The sequence below is a fragment of the Pogoniulus pusillus genome, chromosome 11, assembly GCF_015220805.1.
Source record: "Pogoniulus pusillus isolate bPogPus1 chromosome 11, bPogPus1.pri, whole genome shotgun sequence".
Lineage (NCBI taxonomy): Eukaryota > Metazoa > Chordata > Aves > Piciformes > Lybiidae > Pogoniulus > Pogoniulus pusillus.
The window spans coordinates 2433166-2455974 of record NC_087274.1 but is presented as its reverse complement, the minus strand read 5'-3'; the positions used below and the strand labels follow the sequence as shown (position 1 = coordinate 2455974).

At 47.7% G+C, this 22809-nt stretch overlaps 2 protein-coding genes across 4 annotated transcripts in view; one reads left to right on the top strand and one right to left on the bottom strand.

The window, feature by feature from the left end:
• The first annotated feature begins 53 nt into the window (after positions 1–53).
• On the top strand, positions 54–8614 carry C11H17orf75 (chromosome 11 C17orf75 homolog). Of its 2 annotated transcripts, none has more exons than XM_064150547.1 (10): positions 54–861; positions 1134–1214; positions 1819–1944; positions 2372–2512; positions 2707–2764; positions 3402–3518; positions 4117–4181; positions 4302–4438; positions 4962–5065; positions 6178–8614. In XM_064150547.1, exons 1-10 carry the CDS (start codon positions 728–730, stop codon positions 6385–6387), a joined length of 1173 nt encoding a protein of 390 aa, XP_064006617.1. In that variant the 5' UTR covers positions 54–727; the 3' UTR covers positions 6388–8614. The 2 variants fall into 2 exon arrangements, with proteins under 2 accessions (XP_064006617.1, XP_064006616.1); XM_064150546.1 differs by having other exon boundaries at positions 3399–3518.
• A 4302-nt stretch (positions 8615–12916) lies between these two features.
• The window catches only part of RHBDL3 (rhomboid like 3), a 58738-nt gene continuing 48845 nt past the window's right edge, over positions 12917–22809 (bottom strand). For both annotated transcript variants that reach the window (XM_064151741.1, XM_064151742.1), the window contains 4 exons: positions 20665–20777; positions 18421–18521; positions 15411–15471; positions 12917–14610 (listed from right to left, as the gene is read on the bottom strand). In XM_064151741.1, the coding sequence (XP_064007811.1) occupies positions 14339–14610; positions 15411–15471; positions 18421–18521; positions 20665–20777 (547 nt within the window). In that variant the 3' untranslated portion in view covers positions 12917–14338. The remainder of the gene's footprint in view (positions 14611–15410; positions 15472–18420; positions 18522–20664; positions 20778–22809) is intronic.

The following is a 22809-nucleotide window of genomic DNA, read 5'->3' as shown; positions in this document are numbered from 1 at the left end:
CGCAGGCGGGGGGGGAGCGGCGGCGTGGGAGGGGCGGCGGCGGCGCTGCTGCTGCTGTGCCTCCGCTTCGTGTTCAGCGTCAGCAGAATGCGCTTCCCCCAAGCATTCAGTCTGGGCGCTGTGCTGGCAAGCGGGCCGCTACGCGCAATGGCTTGGTGGCCACTGTATGGACTCAGCTCTCCGAGGGCACTGTAATACACCGGACGTGCTGAACCTCCACCCTGCAGAGTTCTCCGCGCCCGCCCGGGGGCTGCTCCCTTCCTTACATCCTTCTGGAGCCTGTTTCTGTGCTAGATTCCCGAGCATCCCCACGGCTCCCCTTCTCCGTGTCCTGCCGCCTTCCTGGAGCGGCCCTATTGCAGGCCTGGGGCGAGAGCGGCTTCCCGATAGGCGGGGGCTGCCTGCAAGCGCTGCCCGTTGGTGCGGAGGCTGAGCTGAATGCGCTGCTTTAACCTCCAGCGTCTCGGGCCCTTGCAAACTGCTCCACAGTGACGCCTTGGCCCATTCACCCTTCTCCCCGCTGCCGAGGACCGGGCGCGACTCGGTGTGGGGACTGCTGTGCGGCAGTCCTCCTGCCGCCCTGCCCTGCCTCCGGGGCGTGGAGCGGCGGGCGGCGATCGCAGGGCCCGGCGAGGGCGCTGAGCGACGAGGCAGGCGGTGGTGAGGCGCGGCCCGGGCGGGGACGGAGGCCACGTTCCCTGCGGCGCAGGCAGCAGCTCGGGCCGCGATGCTGCCGGCGCTGCCGGACGGCGATGAGCGGGAGCTAGAGAGCAGCGAGGAGGGCTGCGGCGCGGGCGAGGAGAGGCGGCCAGAGCGGCACGGCAGCACCTACCACAGCTTCTACAGCTACCGGAGCTGCAGGTGAGGGAGCCGGGAGCCGCCGAGGCCTGGCTAGGCGGATGCGCGCTGGGTCCGCCCAGCGGAGAGCCAGTTTCCAGGCCCTGGCAATTCCCAGCTTTAGCTTTTCCTCCCTTTCTCCCTGTAAGAGATTTTTTTCCCCCTCTCACAACATTCCCATATCCGCATCCTCCTTTAAAACACCCTCAGGCCGTACCTTCCCCCGCTGCAGATCCCTTTCCCTGTCCTGTGTGCTTAGGCTGTGCAGTCAATGGTGAGAAAGGCTTTATTTTCAGATCCTCTCAGCAGGGAGCAGGCAGTGGGGATGGCAGTCCCAGCAGCGCGGCGGCAGAGACACCTTCCAGCGAAGACTTCAGGTAAAGCCAGTCTGCAGAACGGCATCATTGCCTTTAACACCGTTCTGAAGTGTTTGCCATATTACTGTTAGGTGAAGAGTACATGGAAGTCCCTTCAAAGCAAAAACCTCTGTGAAAGCACACTGAAATTCCCTGGGTGCTTTTTCTGGCACGCCTAGGGAATGTTCACAACCACAGAGCTCAAATGATGGATTAAATGTGTACTAGCATCTTTGCTTCTAATACTTGACATAGTCATATTGATTTAGGTCTTAATGGAGGAAATAGAGAAATAAAACTTTGTGTTAACAAACAGTTTCAAATGGTCATCAGCTCTTTCCACAGGCTCTGTAACACAGTTGTTGCTCTCTGTTGCAACTAAACAAACATAAGAACAGAGATGCTGAGGAGTTCAACATCAGCTTACACCACAGCTCCAGATTTCTGGTGTAGTAGACAAACTACTGAATGTATCCCTGATGGGCCAGAAGTCACAGAGTGAGTTAGGTGTAAAGCAGAGAGACCACCCTGGGCCCCTTCTGGAAGCGTGTGGCTCTGCACTTGTTCGGTGCAACAAAAGAGTAATACTTGCTTTTTGCTAACCATTTTGTCTTGTTTTTTAAAGCCTCTCTTTGCTGGACACCAACTTGCCAGCTGAAGCAGAGACTGAACTGCGAAGCTTCATTGCTAAGCGCCTTCCGAAAGGAGCCCTCTTTGAAGGAATGGGGAATGTAGCAACAGTGGGGCTGAGGTAAATAAAAACAATTATGTGTGAATGAGAAACTGCAAGAAACGGTTACAGTGCTCTGCCTCTTGCCATTTGCTGCCACACTTAGGTTTTGTCCCGATTCCATGTTCTCAAGGCTATTGCTGCTGTTAATAGCAGCTTTGTGCAATGGCACTTCCCTCTTTTTGTAGGTAGCTTTGAGAAAAATATTGTAGTAAGTAATTGACTGTTTAAATACTAAAAAAATACTACATGTATTATGTCTAGTTCCTTTTGAACTGATTACACCTCAGAAGGAGAAAAGGTTTATGACCAGAGAAGCAGAAGGAAAAAAGGTTTATGACCATAGGAGCCACCAGTGCTTACAGGAATTGCATGTGCCTGCTCTTTGCTTTTATTTCTTATGATGTGTCTGTAACAAAATGATTCTTTTGTTCCTCTCTCTGTCTAGCATACCTGAATGTAAAGTTGGTTGTTATTACTGTCGTTTCCAACAAGAAAATCTTTTAGAAATGGCAACGTTGGAGTCAGACATCAATGCTCCAGAGTACGTGGTTTGTTTCTTAGGTGGCTCAGAGAAAGGCCTGGAACTATATCCTTACCTTTAACTTTATCTGTGTGGAGAGGGCGATGATGTAAAAATGACGTTCTCATTTTGCCTGTTTCCTACTTGGAATCAGCTGGTTCAGGCACACCTTGCAGTAACTGCAGGGCAGAAACAGCCATGCACTGGAAGGGAAAAATGCAGCTCTTAACTTTTGCAGTTTAGTTTCCTTAAGAAGGTACCTTCAGACTCGAGCTGGACAAATACATTCAAAGTCTGAAGATAAGCCTTGATTCAGAGGTAAGGCCTAGCTTTATTTTTCTCAAGTTTTATACTACTTACAGAAATTAAGATAATCAGGAAGATTTATTCTATAGAGACAAAACAGGTGGTTTAATTACCAGTATGAAGCACTGTGAGAGGGGCACGATTGACTGTAGTGACAGTGCTTGCTCTCAGCCACACATGGCAGAAGGGAGGAGAGCCTTTGTGCTAATCATAAATCAATTTAAGGTTACTTGCAGTTAGATTCAGAGAGAAGAATGACCAATAAAAGATAATGGTCTTCAGGAAGTTATCAGTGTCCACCTGGGTTCTTACTACTTTGGAATGTTCAGGAAGGATTTTTAGCGGGTTTCTGGGCATGTATTTCCCTAGGGAAAGCTTCATGTTAAGGCTCTGTCTCTTTCTGCCTGCTGTTGCATGGTATTTGCTCAGTATATACCATAATGTTCTGTCCGTTTCTTAAAGTGCAGAGCCTTTCCTTGCTGATACTCCACAGAAGTGTGGCTTTAAATGTCAAACTCATTATTTTAGTTTAGTGTGGTTTGAAATCAAGAAGTCTTTGACGTACAAATATCTTAAGTTGAACAGATCATGAATAGGTTTCTATTTGTGTGGAAATGTAATGTATCAATGTTTCAACTTGTTACAGCAGAAAACCTTGGAAACCTGTGTTAAACCCTACTTGAGGAGCTGGTTTGAGAATGCCATATGCCCTATTCAGAGGGTGGTGCAGCTCTTCCAGGAGAGACTGGCCTTCCTCTTACATGCTGTAAGTGCAGTTCAAACTCAGAATGCTTCAGAAGGAATCTCAGTGACTCCAACATATTCTAAATGTTTCTTGCATTTGTTTTCCCAAATGGGAGTGAAGAAGGAAGAATATTTTTGCTGTTTGATTTTCTTTTTAATTCAGGGCAAGTAGTTTTCCCATCCTTTCTTGCTAAGAAGCAAATTCTTCTAGCAGTTTTTATAGTTAATTCTTTTAAAATTCCATAGTAGTGTCCAAGTTGAAATAAAAACAAACAAAAATAATAGGAACAGCCTGGGAAAGATGTCCCTGCTATAATTCCTCTGAACCAAAAAGGTTGTAATGTAGACGTGCCTCATGTTATTCACTGGAAATTAATCCTTGCCCTGGTCCCAGATTAATTAAGGAATTAATCCTTGCTAGTCCCAGAGTTTGAGGAGGTAGAGTAAAACTGCAATATTGCTTCTGAATGGAAGCCCAGCTGCAATGGCTGCAAAGGGAGTTTTCCCTTAGCTTCTACTCTCTATCTAAAAAGAAGAAAAATTAAGTACCACATTATGTATTTATTGCTAGTAACTAAAATGTAGCAAGTTGTATCTAGGTTGTTTTTTTCTTTTTAAAGGCTTTGAGTTATACTCCTGTGGAAGTGAAAAATGCAGATGAAAAAACAGAGAAAGACATTAGCAGGTAAAGATGCTTTGAGACCAGTCTGTGAGTAACTTGGCTTTTCTGCATGACAGCCTGCTGATGCTGCTTTTCAGACGAACTGTAAAGCAGCAAGCAGCTCACCACACTTTCTTGTGACAGGTTTCTGGCAGCTGCCAGCCTCCAAGGACTCGTTCAGGAAGGCACAATGACCTCCTTGTGTATTGCCATGACTGAGGAACAGCACAGGTCAATGATTATAGACTGCAGTGGACCTCAGCCTCAGTTGCATAATGCAGGTGAGATTACAGCTGTGAATACTTTTTCCTGTTACTCACTTGTATCCTTCAGATGCTGAGAGGTGAGCTGAGGATATTCGGAGTTCATGCCCAGGAAGTCTGGGCTCTGTCTGTAAGCTAGAAGGCCTCTCTAGCTGCAAGGAAGCAGAGTAGTTTGTCAAACACACCAAACTCTGGTTTGAAAAGGGTCAGTGATAAAATCCCTGGCACATTTAGTTTGCAGACGATGAAGCTGTGACTCATGCACTCCAGGGAGCTGCAAAATGAGGGATTTTCCTGTTGTAGATTGATAAATGATGTGCAAAGGGATTCAACAACCATAGAATGATTTAGTATCCTGTAATCACCATGCTATGTTTGCTTTTGGTTTTGATGTGTGTTGTTCTTAAGATTTATTTTCTGGCCCAGCTATGCTAATATCAATTACCTGAGAGAGATTAAACCTGGCAAATGCAGCTATATATTTATCTTGAGCTCATTCACTTTTTCTCACCTCTCCTCTGTATTCCTGAGCACACAACAGGAAGCAACAGATTCTGTGAGGACTGGATGCACGCTTTTGTGAATGGTGCTGAAGGTGGAAATCCATTTCTCTTCCGGCAGATGCTGGAAAACTTCAAACTGAAGGTATCTGCTCATTAACTTAGAGACTTGGAGAAGACATCAGGGTTACTGAAAGAGAAAATAACTCTTTGCAGCCAAGTTTTAGGTTACTTACGATGTCTTAAACTCTGAAATGTTTAGCTGAAGCCTGGCTCACTATAGCTGACCAGACCAGAATGTAGAGTGAAAGTTTCTTCATGGAGTGCACCGAAGGCACCTTCTCAGATTTCAAAACAAGGCACCACCTTTTTGTTTCCCTTCCCTTTAAACACCGTTAATTTGAGCACTGCACACACAGTGTCTTGCAACTGGTAACAGATTCAGTAGTTAACCCTTCTAAGGTGGTCTGTGAAAACTGCTGCAGGTTTGGACATAGCACCTTGTGTGTCCACACACTTAGCACTGCTACAGTAACTTGTTCCTAACATCCAATCTAAATCTCACATAATCACAGAATTAACCAGGTTGGAAAAGACCTCCAGGATCACCTAACCCTTCTAATTAACTAAACCATGGCACTAAATGCCTCATCCAGCCTCCAGGGATGGTGACTCCACCACCTTCCCAGGCAGCCCATTCCAATGGCAGTCACTCTTTCTGTGAAGAATTTCTTCCTAATGTCCAGCCTAAACCTGCCCTGGCACAGCTTGAGACTGTGTCCTCTTGTTCTGTCAGTGGGTGCCTGGGAGAAGAGACCAACCCCACCTGGCTACAACCTCCTTTCAGGTAGTTGTGGACAGCAATGAGGTCTCCCCTGAGCCTCCTCCAGGCTGAACAACTCCAGCTCCCAGTCCTCTCATTTCCAACCATTGCTCCTCGTCCTATCACTCCAGGCCTTTGCAAACAGTCCCTCTGCAGCCTTCTTGTAGACCCTTTTCAGGTACTGGAAGGCTGCTATTAGGTGTCCCTGGAGCCTTCTCTTTTTCAGGCTGAACCACTCCAGCTCCTTCATCTACGACACGATAATGTACATCAAAGGCAGCAGTCAATTCTTGCACTGGTCTTGAGTAGCAATATAAAGTTCCCATTGGAAAAGCTTTAGCTTCTCCTGCTATTCTTCCCTTGCTCTCCCACACGATGGCATGTTTCCTCTCCACGTGGGAGGGTAAGGCAATGCTCTGTTACTCTTTCCCCAGGCTATTCAAGATATTAACAACCTGAAGCGGTTCATCCGGCAGGCTGAAATGAACCACTATGCCCTGTTCAAGTGCTACATGTTTCTGAAGAACTGTGGCAGTGCAGACATCCTCCTGAAGATTGTCAAAGTGGAACACGCAGAAATGCCGGAAGCCAGGAACGTAGTGGCTGTGCTTGAGGAATTCATGAGAGAAACATCAGTGGGTTAACGTTCTCTTAATTGTTCTGAACTCATTCGAGGCTATTGTATAAATCATTCATTTCTTCTGTGCAGCTTACTTTCACTAGTGCAGGAGTTTAGATTCAGATTTAATATGTTCCCCAAGTGGCAGTTCCATCTGCCTTTTTTGGGTTTGTTTCCTTTTTGGAGAAGGCAGTGTGAGCTCTTTTTGATGTGTAAATAGCAGATCACACAAACACCTGCATAGCTTTCAGTGCTTACCGGAGTCTCCAAACGACTTTTCTGAGTGAATCATGACATTTGGGTTTGGCAGTCACTGTGTTAAATAACGCCCCCTGGCAAGCATTCCAGGGTTTTAAATACTTTAAATATTGTTAAATTGATCACCTTGGATCATTGAGATTGGCTTACTTTGGTTTTAATGTAAAAAGAAGCAGACAGATCTGGAGATGTGTGAATCATATTAATGGATATGAATTAATGATACTAATTTATCTGAGAGAACATAGGGAACAGGCCTGTAGGTAGTTTCAAACTAGCAGTTTGTTCTGCTGTGACTAGATGAAGAAGTTGTTCATTGATACATGCTTGTGTGTGCATACAGCCACTGGATGCCATGTTTAAGTCCCAGGCTGGCTGATTAATTCTATTCTTCAGTAGTTTGTGTTGTGATCCAGACCTCCTTTGTGTGCTCTCACCACTCATTTTGCATTACTGCAAATAATCAGATGGTTTTCAGCTGTGGAGAATTAAAGCTGGATGTTTTAAAAGATCAAATATTAACTCTAAATGAACAGAAAATTCTTCAGAAATTAAACTAAATTAAGTTCCCAGGTTAAGTATTAAGATTTTAAACCAGTTCATTGTATTTCAGCAATGAATTTTTACCCCCATCATAGGACATTTAGGCAGCAGGGTACTTGAAGAAAATACTTCACTGTAGCTGGAATCAAAACTCAGGAGGCCCCTGACTGGCCAGGTACAGAAGGACTGTTTCTGCTATACAAGTTCCAAGCTGGTTCTGCATCCTTATTGCATGGAGAAATAAAGTAGCAATTCACTCTCTCCCTTATCTTTTAGACAAGCAAAAAAATGAGTTACTGGTGTCATTATTTAAAGACTAAACTGCAGAGCTCCAACCCAATTGCTCTGTTGTTAAATACTGAGATACAGAATCACAGCATGGTAGGGGTTGGGAGGGACCTTGAAAGATTATCATGTCCAACCCCCCTGCCAGAGCAGGTCACACTAGAACACATCCAGGCAGGTATTGAATGTCTCCAGAGAAGGAGACTCCACAACCTCTCTGGGCAGCCTGTTCCAGGGCTCTGAAACCCTCACAGTGAAAAAGTTTTCCTTCTGTTCCCGTGGCACCTCCTCTGTTCCAGCTTGCACCCACTGCCTCTTGTCCTGTCATTGGACATCCCTGTGCAGAGCCTGGCTGTGTCCTCCCAGCACTGCCCTTCACATCTTTATCAGCACCCTTCAGGCTCCTCTGCTCCAAGCTCGAGCCCCAGCTCCCTCAGCCTGTCCTCAGCAGAGAGATGTTCCACTGCCTGCAGCATCTTTGTGGCTCTGCGCTGCACTCTTTCAAGCCATGTTAATTATAGACAAAGTTACAAAACTCTTTGGGAGCTTTTCCTTGCCTTTTTTTTTTGGTGTATGATGTAGAAAGATGCAAGAATAAACCACAGAAAACTAAAAAAAAACAACAAAAAACACCATCAACAAAAAAATTTAATGGATTCTGCGCTCAAATAATATTGTTACAGCAAAAATATACAGAATGTCCACAATACAAAAATATTTGGAACCATCCCAGAGCATCTTACCTTGCACATAGCATTTTGTTCTCCTAGCCCTTAACAGGGAAGTACCATTTGCTCAGTATTTTAAGGCAGAAAATTACATTGTTTAGTGCTTTGTGTTTAACACTTGGATGTGTTGTTAGCATCGGTGGTGTAAGCAAAAGAAAAGCTGCCTAAATCTGCCTTTATTTGCAAACTAAACAGACACTGTGGGGGAGGCAGGAGGCAGGCAGTGCCTGACGTGTCTGTGAAGCTTACTGGAAATGAAGCTGCTTTTGCTACTTAAACCTGACCTAGGGAATGTTTTGTGCTCTGTGTTGGAAAGTACTCTGAAATCTAAGTTTTCTCTACTACTGGCATTTCAGAAATACCTCATGAGAAGGCCTTTCCCCAGTGAAAAGCCAATGATTAATGCTGACATTAAAACTGCATTTACCTTTAAACGTGCTCAGTTTCTGTCTCAGCTGTGATTCTTCCTTTACAGAGCCACAAAATGCTTTGTTCTCTACAACCAGCTCTTGGCATCAGGAACTGCAGGAGGAATTCTAGAGTCATATCACAGCACTGTAGAGCAGCCACTACTATAAAAGAAATTCAACAAGAGCAATATTCAGAGAGGCTAAAATCCCACAGCCTTTGTTCTCTAGATCCCAGTTTGCCTCCAGAGGTTGCCGGTGTTGGACTGCATCCATATTCTCCAGTTCCACTCAGGGTAAAGCCAACAGATGGAGTTTCCAAAGTGGTTGAGCTGAGCTTGGGTCTGTGAATACAGATAGACTAGGAACTCTTTACTCACTGAAGTATGCGTGAAAGTCCTACCCACGATCCTGGGAGCCTAAATACTGCCACAACCCAGCAGCTGTCTTGTGAGGCCAGCAGATAGCTGTTATTTTAGTACCACCTCTAAATGTGTCAGATTCCATCTTTCACACTCCAGTTCAAAGCAAACCTATCTAACCAGATTTAAAACACAGCCAGCATAGTCCATCACAACGAGCAGGGCCTTGGGCTATAGAATCCCTGAGCTTTATTTTTACTGCAGCAATCTTAGGCAATATTTTTCTGGCCTTCCCTGTTGCTCAAACGCACTCCTGCTAATGAAGCAAGGAGCGAAGGACTGCAACATGCTGTGTAAGTGAATCACAGAATCATAGAATCAACCAGGTTGGAAGAGACCTCCAAGCTCATCCAGTCCAACCTAGCACCCAGCCCTAGCCAGTCAACCAGAGCATGGCACTAAGTGCCTCATCCAGGCCTTCTTGAACACCTCCAGGGACGGCAACTCTACCACTTCCCTGGGCAGCCCAGAGACTAACACAAGTGCTAGGACTCCTCATCGACTGATGGGGGGAAGGTGACAAGAGATGTTAAGAGCTCAACAAAAGTAAACCCATTAGCATTTTTAGGACTTCACTCAGAAACTGTTTCTGGGATGCTCCTCTCCCATTGCTCTATCGCAACCCTCCTCCTCCTCCTTCCTTTATTATTCCTGATGTGTGCAAAACTAATCTCTACCTGCCTCCGAGCATTTAGGCATAAAAGGTGCAATGATCTACCTGGTTCTCCTCCTTCTTCCCCACAGCTGTCTGAGCCACTTCTCCCACCTCTCCTAGAGGATGAGAGATGAGCAAGAGCCTGGGAGCCAGACCCTTGGGTGCTGTTGCTATGCTGCCAGCAGATGTCCCCGAAGGAGCTCTGCAGCCAGCACCCCAGGCTCTCCCAGTCTGCATCCCTACTCCCTACACCCCTCCTCACTGGACCAGTGATGCAATACTTACTAAATGGGAAGTCTAGCCCATAAACAGCATTTTTGCCTCCAGGTGTTGCATCCTGATTCAAGGGCACAAGTATGAAATAGGTTCCTTTAACGTGCTCTGGTCACATATGTACACTGGTAACAGTCCTTGCCTTGGGCTCTAGTGCTGCACCTCTGTAGGGCTCAGCAGATTCCCAGCTTATTTAACTGACATAAAATCCTGGCAGAAGCTGAAAAGAAAAAAACAAACAACAAAACAATCACCAAACCCAGTGCCTCAGTGGGTGGCTCCTTCAGGAACACGTTGCTGCTCATGTCGAGTTGGAACCACAAATGAACGGGATGGAGAATATTACATCCCTGACACAAGCCAGCAGCTTCAAGGACATCTGGAGGTAAAAGAAAAGCTCAGTTGCTGTTAGCTGTGTGGTGCTGCAGCTCTGTGGCACTCCTGGGTGCATTAGCATGTAACCAGATTTCCTGATACTCTGAAAAACATGAGTTTTCACAGTGTAGTTTTGGTGATGTAAAAAAAAAGACTATAAAAGCTTCATCACTTTGTGCTGCTCCTGGCTCCATGAGCTAAGACTCCTAGCAGACTGCAGGCTCTGTGTAAAACCTGCTCTGTGCACGGGGAGAGATTTCAGCTCTCATGAGCAGGAATGTGAGAGGGTTTCATTTCACCACCCACAATAAATTTAGCACTATCTTAAAGCCTGGCCCCTGTGATCTCCAGGGTTGCCTGTAGAGTTGCTCAGGCAGGGAAACAGGAACATGGTAGTCAGAAAGATGAACAGTTTAAAAGAACAAGGCGTAAGCTCAACCTTGGAGAAGTTCTCAACCAGTTCATATAAACTCTCTTTGTCTACAGATAAAGGAGCAAAGAAATGTTCCTGAATTAGTCTGTTCAGCTCCCTCCTGCTCCTGAGTATAGGCAAAGATGTGTTAGGCTCAGGATGATGAAGAACCTGGTGACCCTTGAACTTGTAACTTGCTGCTTCATCCTGGAGCACAGAAACCTTCCTTGGGGAGAACCTGATGGCTGTTAAGGAGATTTCCACTGAGAAACCAAAACTAAAAGTCAGTTGGTACATACTGCGCTCTGGAAAAGTCTAGGCACAATAATCTGAATGCTTTACATTTTCGACCAGAATTTGCAGTTTTCCTAAAGCTTCCAAGGCAAATCCCATTTCTGCTCACCTCTGTTTCTGTAATCAGAAAGGCTGAGGTATGGGTGAGGAAAGGAACACCACAGAATCACAGTATCAGTCAGGTTGGAAGAGACCTCCAAGCTCATCCAGTCCAACCTAGCACCCAGCCCTAGACAAGCAACCAGACCATGGCACTAAGTGCCTCATCCAGGCTTTTTTTTTAACACCTCCACAGGGACAGTAACTCCACCACCTCCCTGGGCAGCCCATTCCAATGCCAATCACTCTCTCTGACAACAACTTCCTCCTAACATCCAGCCCACACCTCCCCCAGCACAACTTGAGTCTGTGTCCCCTTGTTCTGTTGCTGGCTGCCTGGCAGCAGAGCCCAACCCCACCTGGCTACAGCCTCCCTTCAGGTAGCTGTAGACAGCAATGAGCTCTGCCCTGAGCCTCCTCTTCTGCAGGCTGCACACCCCCAGCTCCCTCAGCCTCTCCTCACAGGGCTGTGCTCCAGGCCCCTCCCCAGCCTTGCTGCCCTTCTCCAAACACCTTCCAGCACCTCAACATCTCTCTTGAATGGAGGAGCCCAGAACTGGACACAGCACTCCAGGGGTGGCCTGAGCAGTGCTGAGCACAGGGGCAGAAGAACCTCCCTTGTCCTGCTGCCCACACTGCTCCTGAGCCAGCCCAGGATGCCATTGGCTCTGCTGCCCACCTGGGCACTGCTGCCTCCTCTTCAGCTCCTCTTTACCAGCACCCTCAGGTCCCTCTCTGCCTGGCTGCTCTCAGCCACTCTGTCCCCAGCCTGTAATGCTGCTTGGGGTTGTTGTGGCCAAAGTGAAGAACTCTGCACTTGACCTTGTTAACTCTCATCCCATTGGCCTCTGCCCACCCATGCAGCCTGGCCAGGTCCCTCTGCAAGGCTCTCCTACCCTCCAACAGCTCCACACCTGCTCCTAGCTTGGTGTCATCTGCAAGGTTACTGATACTGAACTCAAGCCACTGGTCCAGATCATCACTAAAGATATTGAACAGTACCAGGCCCAGCACTGATCCCTGGGGCACACCACCAGTGCCAGCTGCCAACTGGATGTGGCACCATTCACCACCACTCTCTGGTCGCATCCTTCCAGCCAGTTCTTGACCCACGTCAGGGTGAATTTGTCCAGACATGCTTCTGTCAGTGTCCTCCTTGCTCCCCACTCTCCTCCTTGCCTGCTGCAAGACACACTGAGAAAGCTCTTGAAACAGCACATAGAAACTCTCACGACTGCTTTGATCTGGACTCAAACCACAGAGGTAAAATGGCACAGGGAATCAATCCCTTCCTTAAAATTAAGAGCTCTAACCCTTAACCCTTCCCCTTGTTCCTCAATCTGAGGGCCCATGAGCAATATGTTAGCCATGCAGAGCAACAAAGGTGCCTTAAGAGATCCTATTTCTCTGCACAATGGTGGCAAAATTGGTTTCTTTAGCACGTAAGGCTTACTCCAGCCTTCCCCCCTCCTCCCTTTCCCCGAGGCAACAGTTTTACTAGTGCATACTGTGAGAGCAGAACTTCACCCTTCCAGCCCAGAGAGATTTTCTTTTTCCCTGTAAGAGGGTAAGAGGCAAAAAGGGGGGCACAGCTGATGAGCACTTGTGAATGTCCCCTGTAGAATGACAGATTCCTGCCAGTTTGTGGTATCATCTAGCAGCATCGATAACAGAGCTGAGAGAAGCAAGCATTTGGCTAGAGAGCAAACCCAGCTGCTGCAGTGCCTGTGAGATGTGGTGTGGAAGGCTCCGGTGGCTGGTGCCTGGGCACCAGTATGCAAACAGAAGAAAGGAGCTAGTCTATCAAAAACTAGGTGGGTAAAGAGGAGAGAAAAGGAGGAGACCCACATTTCTCGACTGTAGTTTGGCAGCTCTCTGAAGTGAGAAGAGAAATGACCTAAGCACCTTACAGAGAAAGCACCCAGAAGCACTGCTTGTGCTAGAGGTCCAGTCCCCAGGGCTATGCAGGCAACTGCATGGACTGTGCTACAGACCAGTTACAGATTGCTACAATATGGGCTTGACCTGTGTTAGAGAAAAAGGCAGCACTGCAGCCAGCTGTTCCTTGGAGCCCCTGAATGTCCATTGCCTGAGGAAGAGGCATCCTCAGAATTCATCACTCACCTTCCAAGCAGCTTTCTCAGTTTCACATTATTCACTGTAACACCTTCCACTACCTAACACCTGACTCAACTCCACTGACTGCAGTGGACAGATTTAGCCCCAAATGGACGTTATGGCTGTAAAGACTGAATGGTTCCCACCCCACACTGCTATGGGTGATCCTGATCCCACTTGTCTAGTCAGAACTTGCTGGAAGAGTTGAGCTCCTTACTAGGAGCTCACTGCAGGGCAGGTGTTAGATTAGTGTGGCCAAAGTGAGAAGAAAACAGCACCTGATTGTCAGCTGATAAAAACACAACGGAACATTTGCCTTCCTTTTCTCCATCCCTCAAAAAGAAAACCTCAGCCACTCCCTCTAGCCACAGCAGGCTGGGTGTGGGGGCAATAATTAACTAAAATCAAGTGAAACATGCACGCTAAAAGTCCCCTCTGGCTGGGTGTCCACAACACTCTGAGTTCCTAAGGTTTATAGTGCAATTTCATTTGACCTGTAGATGAAAACCAGTCTCCACCACTCCAGATGATCAAGTTCTGCTGAATCCTTTGAAAGGTGCATAAGACAGGTTTCACCATAGGCTAAAATATCTTAGGAGCCATTCAAGTAATTAGATAGTGGCACTGGTGTGGCTGAACAGTCAGATGTGTTCGTAGAAACCAAACCCAAGCTGCCTTGTGAGTACCATGTGAGTCCCTAATTAGTAAATGTCTGCTCTTATTTCCCTTTCAGTGTTCATCAACATTGAGATTTGTTCACCAACTGACCCTAATTCCAGCACTGCCCTGGAATGTACAAATATCTCATATAAAACATTGATGTGTGCTAACAAACCAAGTGATAAGTGCCCGGGTAGAGGCTGCCCAGTGGGAGCCCTGGCAGTGGAGAAACTGCAGGGTCCAGGCCAGCCAGCATTACCTGCAAGATTTGTGAACAAACTGCTCAGCCTGTTCCTTCATGAGATCTTTAAGCATCTCCTCCAGCACATGCCTGTGTTCAAAAGAATCACCCTCCCTTAAGTTAAGTATAAAAATAGATCCTCCATCTTCACTCACTTAACACAGCTGACGGATGACTTCTGCTCTTGAGTTCTCTGTCCCATGCTCTCAAGGAGGGGGAGGTAGCTTTAGATCCAACAGGCTGTAGGCAAAAATATTCCAGAAGATGGCAAACAGGACAAAAATGACATAAATAGAAAGGAAGATCCACCATAAAGTCTGATCTTGGAGTCTCTGCTCATAGTTCCTCAGGATGATGACACCAAGGGTGATTCCAACCATCACTCCTCCCAGGTGAGCCATGAAGCTGGGGTGAGGGCATGGTGGGTAAGCGGAGGGGTGGAATCGCAACCACACAGCTCTTCCAAATTCAAAGCTCACTGAAACAAAGTGAGAAAAAGAAAGTAATAGTCTGGGTCTATCCCTTCTTAAGTCCATCTTGCAGGCAGCACTGCAACCCTGAAGAGATGGGGAGAAGCTGCCTTGTGCGGTAAGCACAGGGAAGGTGGGCAGCCATGGCTATGTGAGGGCTGAAGCACACAGGCAGGAGGTCTCCCCAGGGGCTGGCAAGTGGTCTGGATCCCTGGGAGTGTAGAATTGTAGACAGAGGGAGGGACAGTGAACTTTCCAAATCATTACCAAAACCATAAACAAGCACAAACAAAAAAACCCCCCACAAAACTCCTCCCCTACAACAACAACAAAACGAGAGTTGGACTATGAAGACAATTGTCTGTGATGAATACAGGACCCAACTTCCCTTAACAAGGTGTCCTGGGGACATGGCTGCAAGGTCACTCCTTAACGTGTGTATAATGCTGTTGCCATTCCAGACAAGATAGGAAGTGCTCTAGGAAACCCAAGTCTTTTCATGAGAAAAGCACTGCTGGGTTGTGAATTCAAAGATGAGACATTAAAGTCTCAGATCTTCACAACTGCCACAAACCGCAGACGCTGGCTGTTGTGGAGGCAGGGATAACAACAAAGACTCATTTACAAATGCTCACGTTGAAAACCCAGCTCTGCATTTGAGAGAGATGTGGTTTCTGTTGCCAGAAGGTCCAGCTGCAAGTTCCTACCAAATCTGCTGCAAAGTCAAAACTCTCTGAATCAGCATCAACTGCTATGACAAGGACAAAGAGAACAGGACTGTGTGTGCCCAGCATGGCATGGTACTTACTACAGATCAAGGCAACAGCCATGCGCAGCAGTTTGAATTGGCACTTCATTCCCGACCAGTTCTGGAAAGGAGACAGGGAAGACAGTGACTGGCATGCAAACCTGCAGGGATTTGGAACTCAGACCCACACTCGATGATCATCCCTTGAAACAAACCTTGCTGTGCCTTTGCCATGCCTGGCTATGAGCTTCCACTCAGCACATGCGACACAGATCAGTCAGCCCCAGAGAGAAGAACCACAGAGGACATATTGCAGGAAGGTCCAAGTCATGACCAGGCCATAACTCTGCCTGGCAGTCTTGCTGGTGTGGCATGGTCCTTGAATGGCTCTGCCATTCTCTGTTTTTCAGATGGACTAATTTTTAACAAGTTAGTGTAACAGTTTACCTTGAAACTTCACCTTAAATTCTAACCTCTTGATAACATGTGAATTTATCCACCCTGCAAAAGCCTGTTGAATTAGAGCATATCACTGAAATGGTGACAACCTCTCAGTGCACCCAAATCCTGATGAGCTTTTCCAGTGCTACTGCCTCTGCCTCTGGCTCCCTGAAATTCTGTAGCTTGGACCTTCAGCAGAGCATGCACCAATAATAAAGATTTCAAGGGAACTGTGTCATAAGAGCCTGGACTTGGCCTCCTCTGCCTTCAGGCTTAGCCATTAATCACTACATTGGAATAAGAATTTCTGGTTCAGAATAAAAAATCCAGGGGGAAATGCCTAAATTCCTCCTTTGCCACCTGCACAACATCCCCAGAACCTCTCTTTTTCTTCTGGAAAACTCAGATGTATGGCAGCAACTGATATTAAGTGACTACATACTGCCGGATGCAGTATGAGATAAAGCTAGCCAGGCTTCCTGGGAAAACTTCCCTGCTCATCACACTGAAGGAATTAAAACAAATGCTTGCAAACTCTTCAGCCTCACTTTAATGGCACCCAGTGACTCCTCAGTCTGCTGAGGAAACACTCTGCAGTACACATTACACACAGTCAAGTGTTCTGTGGGATCTGTCTGTAAATCACTTCTGTGACTGAAAAAATGCAATCTCTACCAAATGAGTAACTCATTTATTGTCTCCACAGAGACACCTAACCCCGTCAGGAGGCTCTGAACTCATGCTGATTAATGCTGTCTGTGTGGCTTCCTCCAGTTTTCATCTCGGTGTAGCTGTTGTGAATTCCTCCCCTCAGCTTCAACTTGGGTGACACACTTTATTGCTTCCCCCTGTTGGTTACCTCACGTATTTAATTCTGGGGATGTTTACTTTACAGCAGGAATGTTTTCATTTCCTTTGGTTTCCAGGAGGCACAAGGGAACAGAAGATTCAAGAGACCCTCCTCCTCTTCTCGGCAACTTCAAAGCAGTGGCCAGGGCTCTGTGCTTTACCAGCAAACGGCCAGCATCTTGTTCAGCATATGGGGGCACCACATCGAGGTGCTGAGTGAGCAGGCAGAGAGAAGAGGGAGAAAGAAAAGCAAAAACCAAATTCCACCAGAATGGGAAAGGTAGGTAACTCAGGTGAGAAGAGAGGCAGCAGACAATGAAGAAGCATAGATGCTAAAGCAGTGATGGCTAAACAGAGCTGGAGGAGGCCAAGGAACAGAGGAATGACCACGCTGCGATGTTTTAAGAAGCCTGGGAAGGTAACTGGTAGAGTCTCCACACACTTCTGGCAGAACCTCCTCCTCTAAAGCAACTCAGAATGCTCTCCACTGTCCCTTTCTAACTCTGTGAGTCTCAGTGTGAAGAAACTCTGTGTCTGCATTGCCACCCTGCCAGACAGGGGAAACTCCCTCCTGCTTCTGCTGGCCCAGGGGCAAGGAACACAAATCACACCCAGAATGACTGTCCCTGAAGAGGCACTTCCCAAGCAGAAACGCTGTGGAACAGGGAGTCTCACTCCTCTGTCTCTCTGCCAGCCACTCAACTGTCCTAATTTGAACAACTGCCCTCAGCGCCACCAGCTGACTTACATTCCAAAACCCTTGAAGACAGCAAAGGAGTCTTACTCTGCCCAGGAAAGCACTCGCTGCCCTGATCCCAGCTGCCACAAAGGCTGCCTGCAGCAGCACCAGTGTGAGTGCAGTCGGAGCCTACTAACCTCCCTGCACACCAACGCTAAGTACAAGGATTTCTGTTAGGCCTGACACAAGTCTCACCATACAGCCATACAACAGACCTTCTGTCTCTGCTGCTGACAACCCACATTATGTTCCCACTCAGAGCCAGGGAAAGAGGCATTACCATAATTTTCATGGTTACTCTGCTCTGACATGTCACAGTGTCACAGTCCTGCTCACTGCAGGAGGTTTGGACTAGATGACCTTTAAAGGTCCCTTCCAAGCCAAAGCATCCTCTGATTCTGTGACACTGCTGGTACAGGACAGGCACACAACCCTGTACCACTCTCTCAGCAAAGCTGGCTTTGTCCAGCTGTCACCCAGGCAGACAGATACACTGGGCTTTGCCACCACCTAGCTGAGGACCTTGGATGAGCTGCTGTTGCCAGGTCCTGGAGGAATGACAATGCTGGTATTGACTGACCTTTGCTTAGTATTTCCTTAGGTGAAACAGCAACAAGATGCATGCATGGCCCAGGGCTCAGCATCAGCCTGGGTTTTACAAGTGGAGACAGGAGATGTACTGCACATAGCACCAAACACCAATTTCCTCGGCACACACAGACAGAAACAGGTTTGCAACTTCTGCAGAACCATTCAGCTCCTCCTTTTCTAAACAGCTGGCAGCCCTTGCAAGGAGAGCTGACAGCCTGGTGTATAATAAACCTGGGATTACCACCATCTTTGGCTTCTCCTTGCAGGCTGCCAGTCATCAGGGTACCAAGCCACCAACTGCAGTGTAACATTCCCATTCCAGAACCCAACGCTGAGACAAGACTCTCAACTGGGGCAAGTGACAGCTGGGTCAGGCCTTATTTCCAATCCCTTTGGACTGCCAGACCTAGTTCACCTCCAAAGCGGTTAGGCAGTCATTCTGGTACTCACCATGACTATGTTGGCCAAGTGAGCTGAGACAAGGGCATACACACCTCCAGAGGAGCCCACCACAGGTGCAGTCATATCAGCTACTGACACTGCCAGGGACCCTGGGGAAAAGAACAATGGTTTGTGACAGTTGCCAGCCAAATAAATGCTCTCCCTGCTCCTGCCTGGCTTGTGCTAATCGCTGCAGGTCAGTAATGTACAGATAAAGGAGGGAGAGGATCAATTGCCTTGCAAAGCCAACTTGCTCCTGTAGCACTGCTGAGACAGAGACTGATGGTTCTTCTGCACCTACTTTAAAAGCAGCCAAGCAAGGCAGCAGCCTGTTTTCAAACCTAAGGTGCAAAAAGGCACCTACACCCTGATTACAATAACAAGGAAGCAGGAGACAGAAAAACGTCATGTTCACCTGAAGAGAAACTAGCAGTAGCTCCCATACTGGCAAGACAAACACTTGCAGGGTGAGAAAGAAGCACGGGCTTGTAACCGAGCACAGCCCTCTAACCAAAGCAAAGGCACCACCAATAACAGTACATCCAAACACAGACTTCTTATCTCAACTGGCGGTTTGCATCTCCCAAAGCCCTAACAGGAATTTCAGAGATGGAGAGACAAAGGCAAACCTGGTGTCACAAGGCAGGTACAACGAAGAGCTCTGTGAGGAGCACGAATGAGAAGAAGACACAACAGCAAGTCTTGAGAGTACACAATCTAACAAACTTCTTCACTAATTGCTCAGCGGCTTCTGAGTCAAGAAAGCACTGAGGTTCCACCAGGCAGCACTCCTGACAGCTCCCTCCCTCACTGCATGGCCCTGAGACTTCTCAGCTCTTAGGCACTGCCGCAAAGGAAAAAGCTAATGAGAGCTCTGGCTACATTTGGAGTTCCATCCCGCACTGAGGGAAGCTTTTGCTTTGCCTTTGGCACTTTCTTTCACAATTTATAGGTCATGGGGTGTGAAAGGCAGTCCGTGAGGGTGTGGCAACTTGTCTGTGTGAAAAATGGGATCGTTTGTATAGCAGAAACGAACCAGTAGTGCTAGGTGGAATAGTGAGCCTCTCTCAAGCACTGGCTGAAAGCCTTTCCAGCTCTGGGCATTCAGCCCAGCCAGTGCCCAAGTAAAACCTGCCTCTGCCCCTGGGGACCCTGCAGCAAGTCCATGGCCTGAGGAATCTGAGAGGCAGCTGGCAGCGCTCACCCGGGCTGAAGAGCAGCAGATTCAGTGCTTGCTGCTTTGCTCACCTGGCACAGAGGTGTGATGTGTACACACACATCAGTGAAACCCCAGGGTTTGGCAGATGGATCTGTGTAGAAAAGCTGGAAAGTTGCAGACTGGAGACCACTTCAGTGCTTATTAAAATAACAGGCAGGGGACATTGGAGCTGGTCTGCTGCTTCCTTTCTCTACATGAAATAGCATGGTGTTTGTCCAGTCCTCTGTCCTAGCCCAGTTATTGTTTCCAGAGTCTCACTCGTGGAATGTAGGATTTACAACATCCACTGCAGCCCATTTTACAAAAGCTTTACCTGCTCATTATGGAAAGCATAAAATTCTGTAGCTGGAGAAAAAACACCATAAATCTTGACCTAAGGCATTTTCTGAGTTCCACTGTGAAGCCCTTGGCTGCTCTCACACACTCCCTCTGTTTTAATTAGATGTTGATCTGTTGTCAGCTATCTTTCATCATCCCCAAACTGCTGGAAATGCCAAACATAAATAAAAGCAACACAGCACAAACTAAAAATCAATCAAACCCCGTGGCTTCATGATTAAATGAACTTCCAGATTGCTGTGCACTGCTCACCACCTACAACCAAGCACTTGTTGCTTACTCAGGCTGTGGAAAGCAGACAGCAGAGGGCAAATGGGGGAAGAAATGGCACAGGACCTGGAAAATAAAGATTCTTCATGCAGGGGTCCTTGTGATGCCACCTTTTTTCTATGCCTCCATGGAGGATGAAGAAAGGAAGAGCATGACCTCCACATGCAGGCAGACCACCTAAAGCAAGGCCATGCTAAAGCAACAGGCTGTTGGTATCTTTTTTTAACAGCTCTCCTAAACAGAGCCTGTGGCTGCTTAGATGTTGAACTGTAACATATCTCCCACCTCCAGCCTCCAAAAATGCATAGATCAGTGACTGCTCTTTTCCTACACCCAAATGCCACAAAACATTGTTCCTGCACAAAAGTCAGTACAGACCATGTTTGAATCCTCCTCCACCTGGGGCATCCAGAGGTGTCACCTACCTGCCACAACTCCAGCAACGTACACAAAGCTGATCCTCGCAGCTCCATGCACCATTTCCAGAGGAACCCCAACCAAGAGCTGAAGGACAACATTGAGTCCCAGGTGTTCTATCCTGTAGCAAGGAAAAACAACAGTTGTCCTCTCTTCTAACTCTTTGTCTCCCTTCTCTACCCCTGAGACAGAGATACCCTAGAAAGGAAATCAAATAGCACCTGCTTCACGAAGGCAGATGGTGACACTGGGAAAAACAGCGGTTCCTGACAGAAACAGACCAAGACCTGTGAAGTTTCTTCCTTCCTTACTGTTTGTTATCTTCTTTAGGTGCACTCAGGTCCTTTCAGGCAGAGAGCTCACAGCATGCTCCATTCTTAATGAGATTTTAATTTTTTTTTTAATTGAAGAGGTTAAATGACTCATCTGAAAAAGCAGCAAGATGGCAGGAAAGCCTGGAACAGAAGCCACAAACTTGACCTGCTCTTGTCTTCTTCTGTCCTAATGATGCAGCCTTCCCTAAACCATGCAACAGTGCCACGATGGGAAGCAGATACTAAGTTAAGAGCAAGGCAAGCCTAGCAGTCCCAGGACAGTTGCCATTCCCTTCAGACACGTAATGCCACTTTGCTGCTTGTGCCACCTGACACTCACCCTTTGTTACTGTGCCTGCTTCAATATGATCATGGTCAGAATGGGAAGCAGAGGGCATTTTTATGCCCAGTGAGACACGAGGTGTGTCCACTGAAGCTCTCTGTTCACCTGCCCTCATTCCCCTTACAAGCAGTAGCAAAACTCCTGCTGAACACAATGGGAAAAGCTGGGCTGATTCCAGGCTTGGAGAAAAACCCATGGTGTACATCATGCAGGACCTCTTGCAGCCTGGAGGTAGAGCCTGACAGCCAACGTGTGTGTGTGGTCAAGACTCCAGCACAGCAGTTTTCTCCTGTACTGAATCAATAGTTTCAGAGCAAGTTCTTTGTTGCATTAATCAACAGCACTCAACAGAACTGGCTTGCTACTTTTCAAAGCTCTGTACAAACACCCATACTTTGCCATCTGCAGGGTTCTCCAGTGAGCTAAACCCAACACCAGGACCCTGGCAAGTATCCTTCTTGACACCATGCTAGTGACTGAGACTTACCCTGGGCTCACAGGGCTGTGGCCTTGCTGAAAGGCCACATCACACTGCACCCAGGGGTACAGTTTTCTGATGAACAGTGCCTGAGGCTGCTCAGGTGGACCTAAATGACTCAGTGGCACTCTTAACACACAAGATATCATTTCTGGGGGTGCAATAACTGCGCACCTGAGGGATGGCAAAGAGCTCAGGTCCAGCCAGCATGGGTTTAGGAAGGGCAGATCCTGCCTTTCTAACCTGATCTCCTTCTATGATCAGGTGACTGCTTGGTGGATGTGGGGAGGCCTGTGGATGTGGTCTATCTGGACTTCAGCAAGGCCTTTGACACTGTCCCCCACAGCAAACTGCTGGCTAAGCTGTCAGCCCATGGCTTGGATGGTAACACTCTGTGCTGGGTTAGGAACTGGCAGGAGGGCCGGACCCAGAGAGTGGTGGTGAATGGTGCCACATCCAGCTGGCGGCCAGTCACTAGTGGTGTCCCTCAGGGATCTGTGCTGGGCCCCATCCTCTTTAACATCTTCATAGATGATCTGGATGAGGGCATGGAGTCAGTCATCAGCAAGTTTGCAGATGACACTAAGCTGGGGGCAGATGTGGCTGGGTTGGAGGGCAGAAGGGCTCTGCAGCAGGACCTTGACCGCCTGTACAGATGGGCAGAGGCCAATGGGATGGGGTTCAATAGCTCCAAGTGCAGGGTGCTGCACTTTGGCCACAACAACCCCATGCAGAGATACAGACTGGGGTCGGAGTGGCTGGAGAGCAGCCAGACAGAGAGGGATCTGGGGGTACTGATTGATACCCGCCTGAACATGAGCCAGCAGTGTGCCCAGGTGGCCAAGAGAGCCAGTGGCATCCTGGCCTGCATCAGGAATGGTGTGGTCAGCAGGAGCAGGGAGGTCATTCTGCCCCTGTACTCTGCACTGGTCAGACCACACCTCGAGTACTGTGTTCAGTTCTGGGCCCCCCAGTTTAGGAAGGACATTGAGATGCTTGAGCGTGTCCAGAGGAGGGC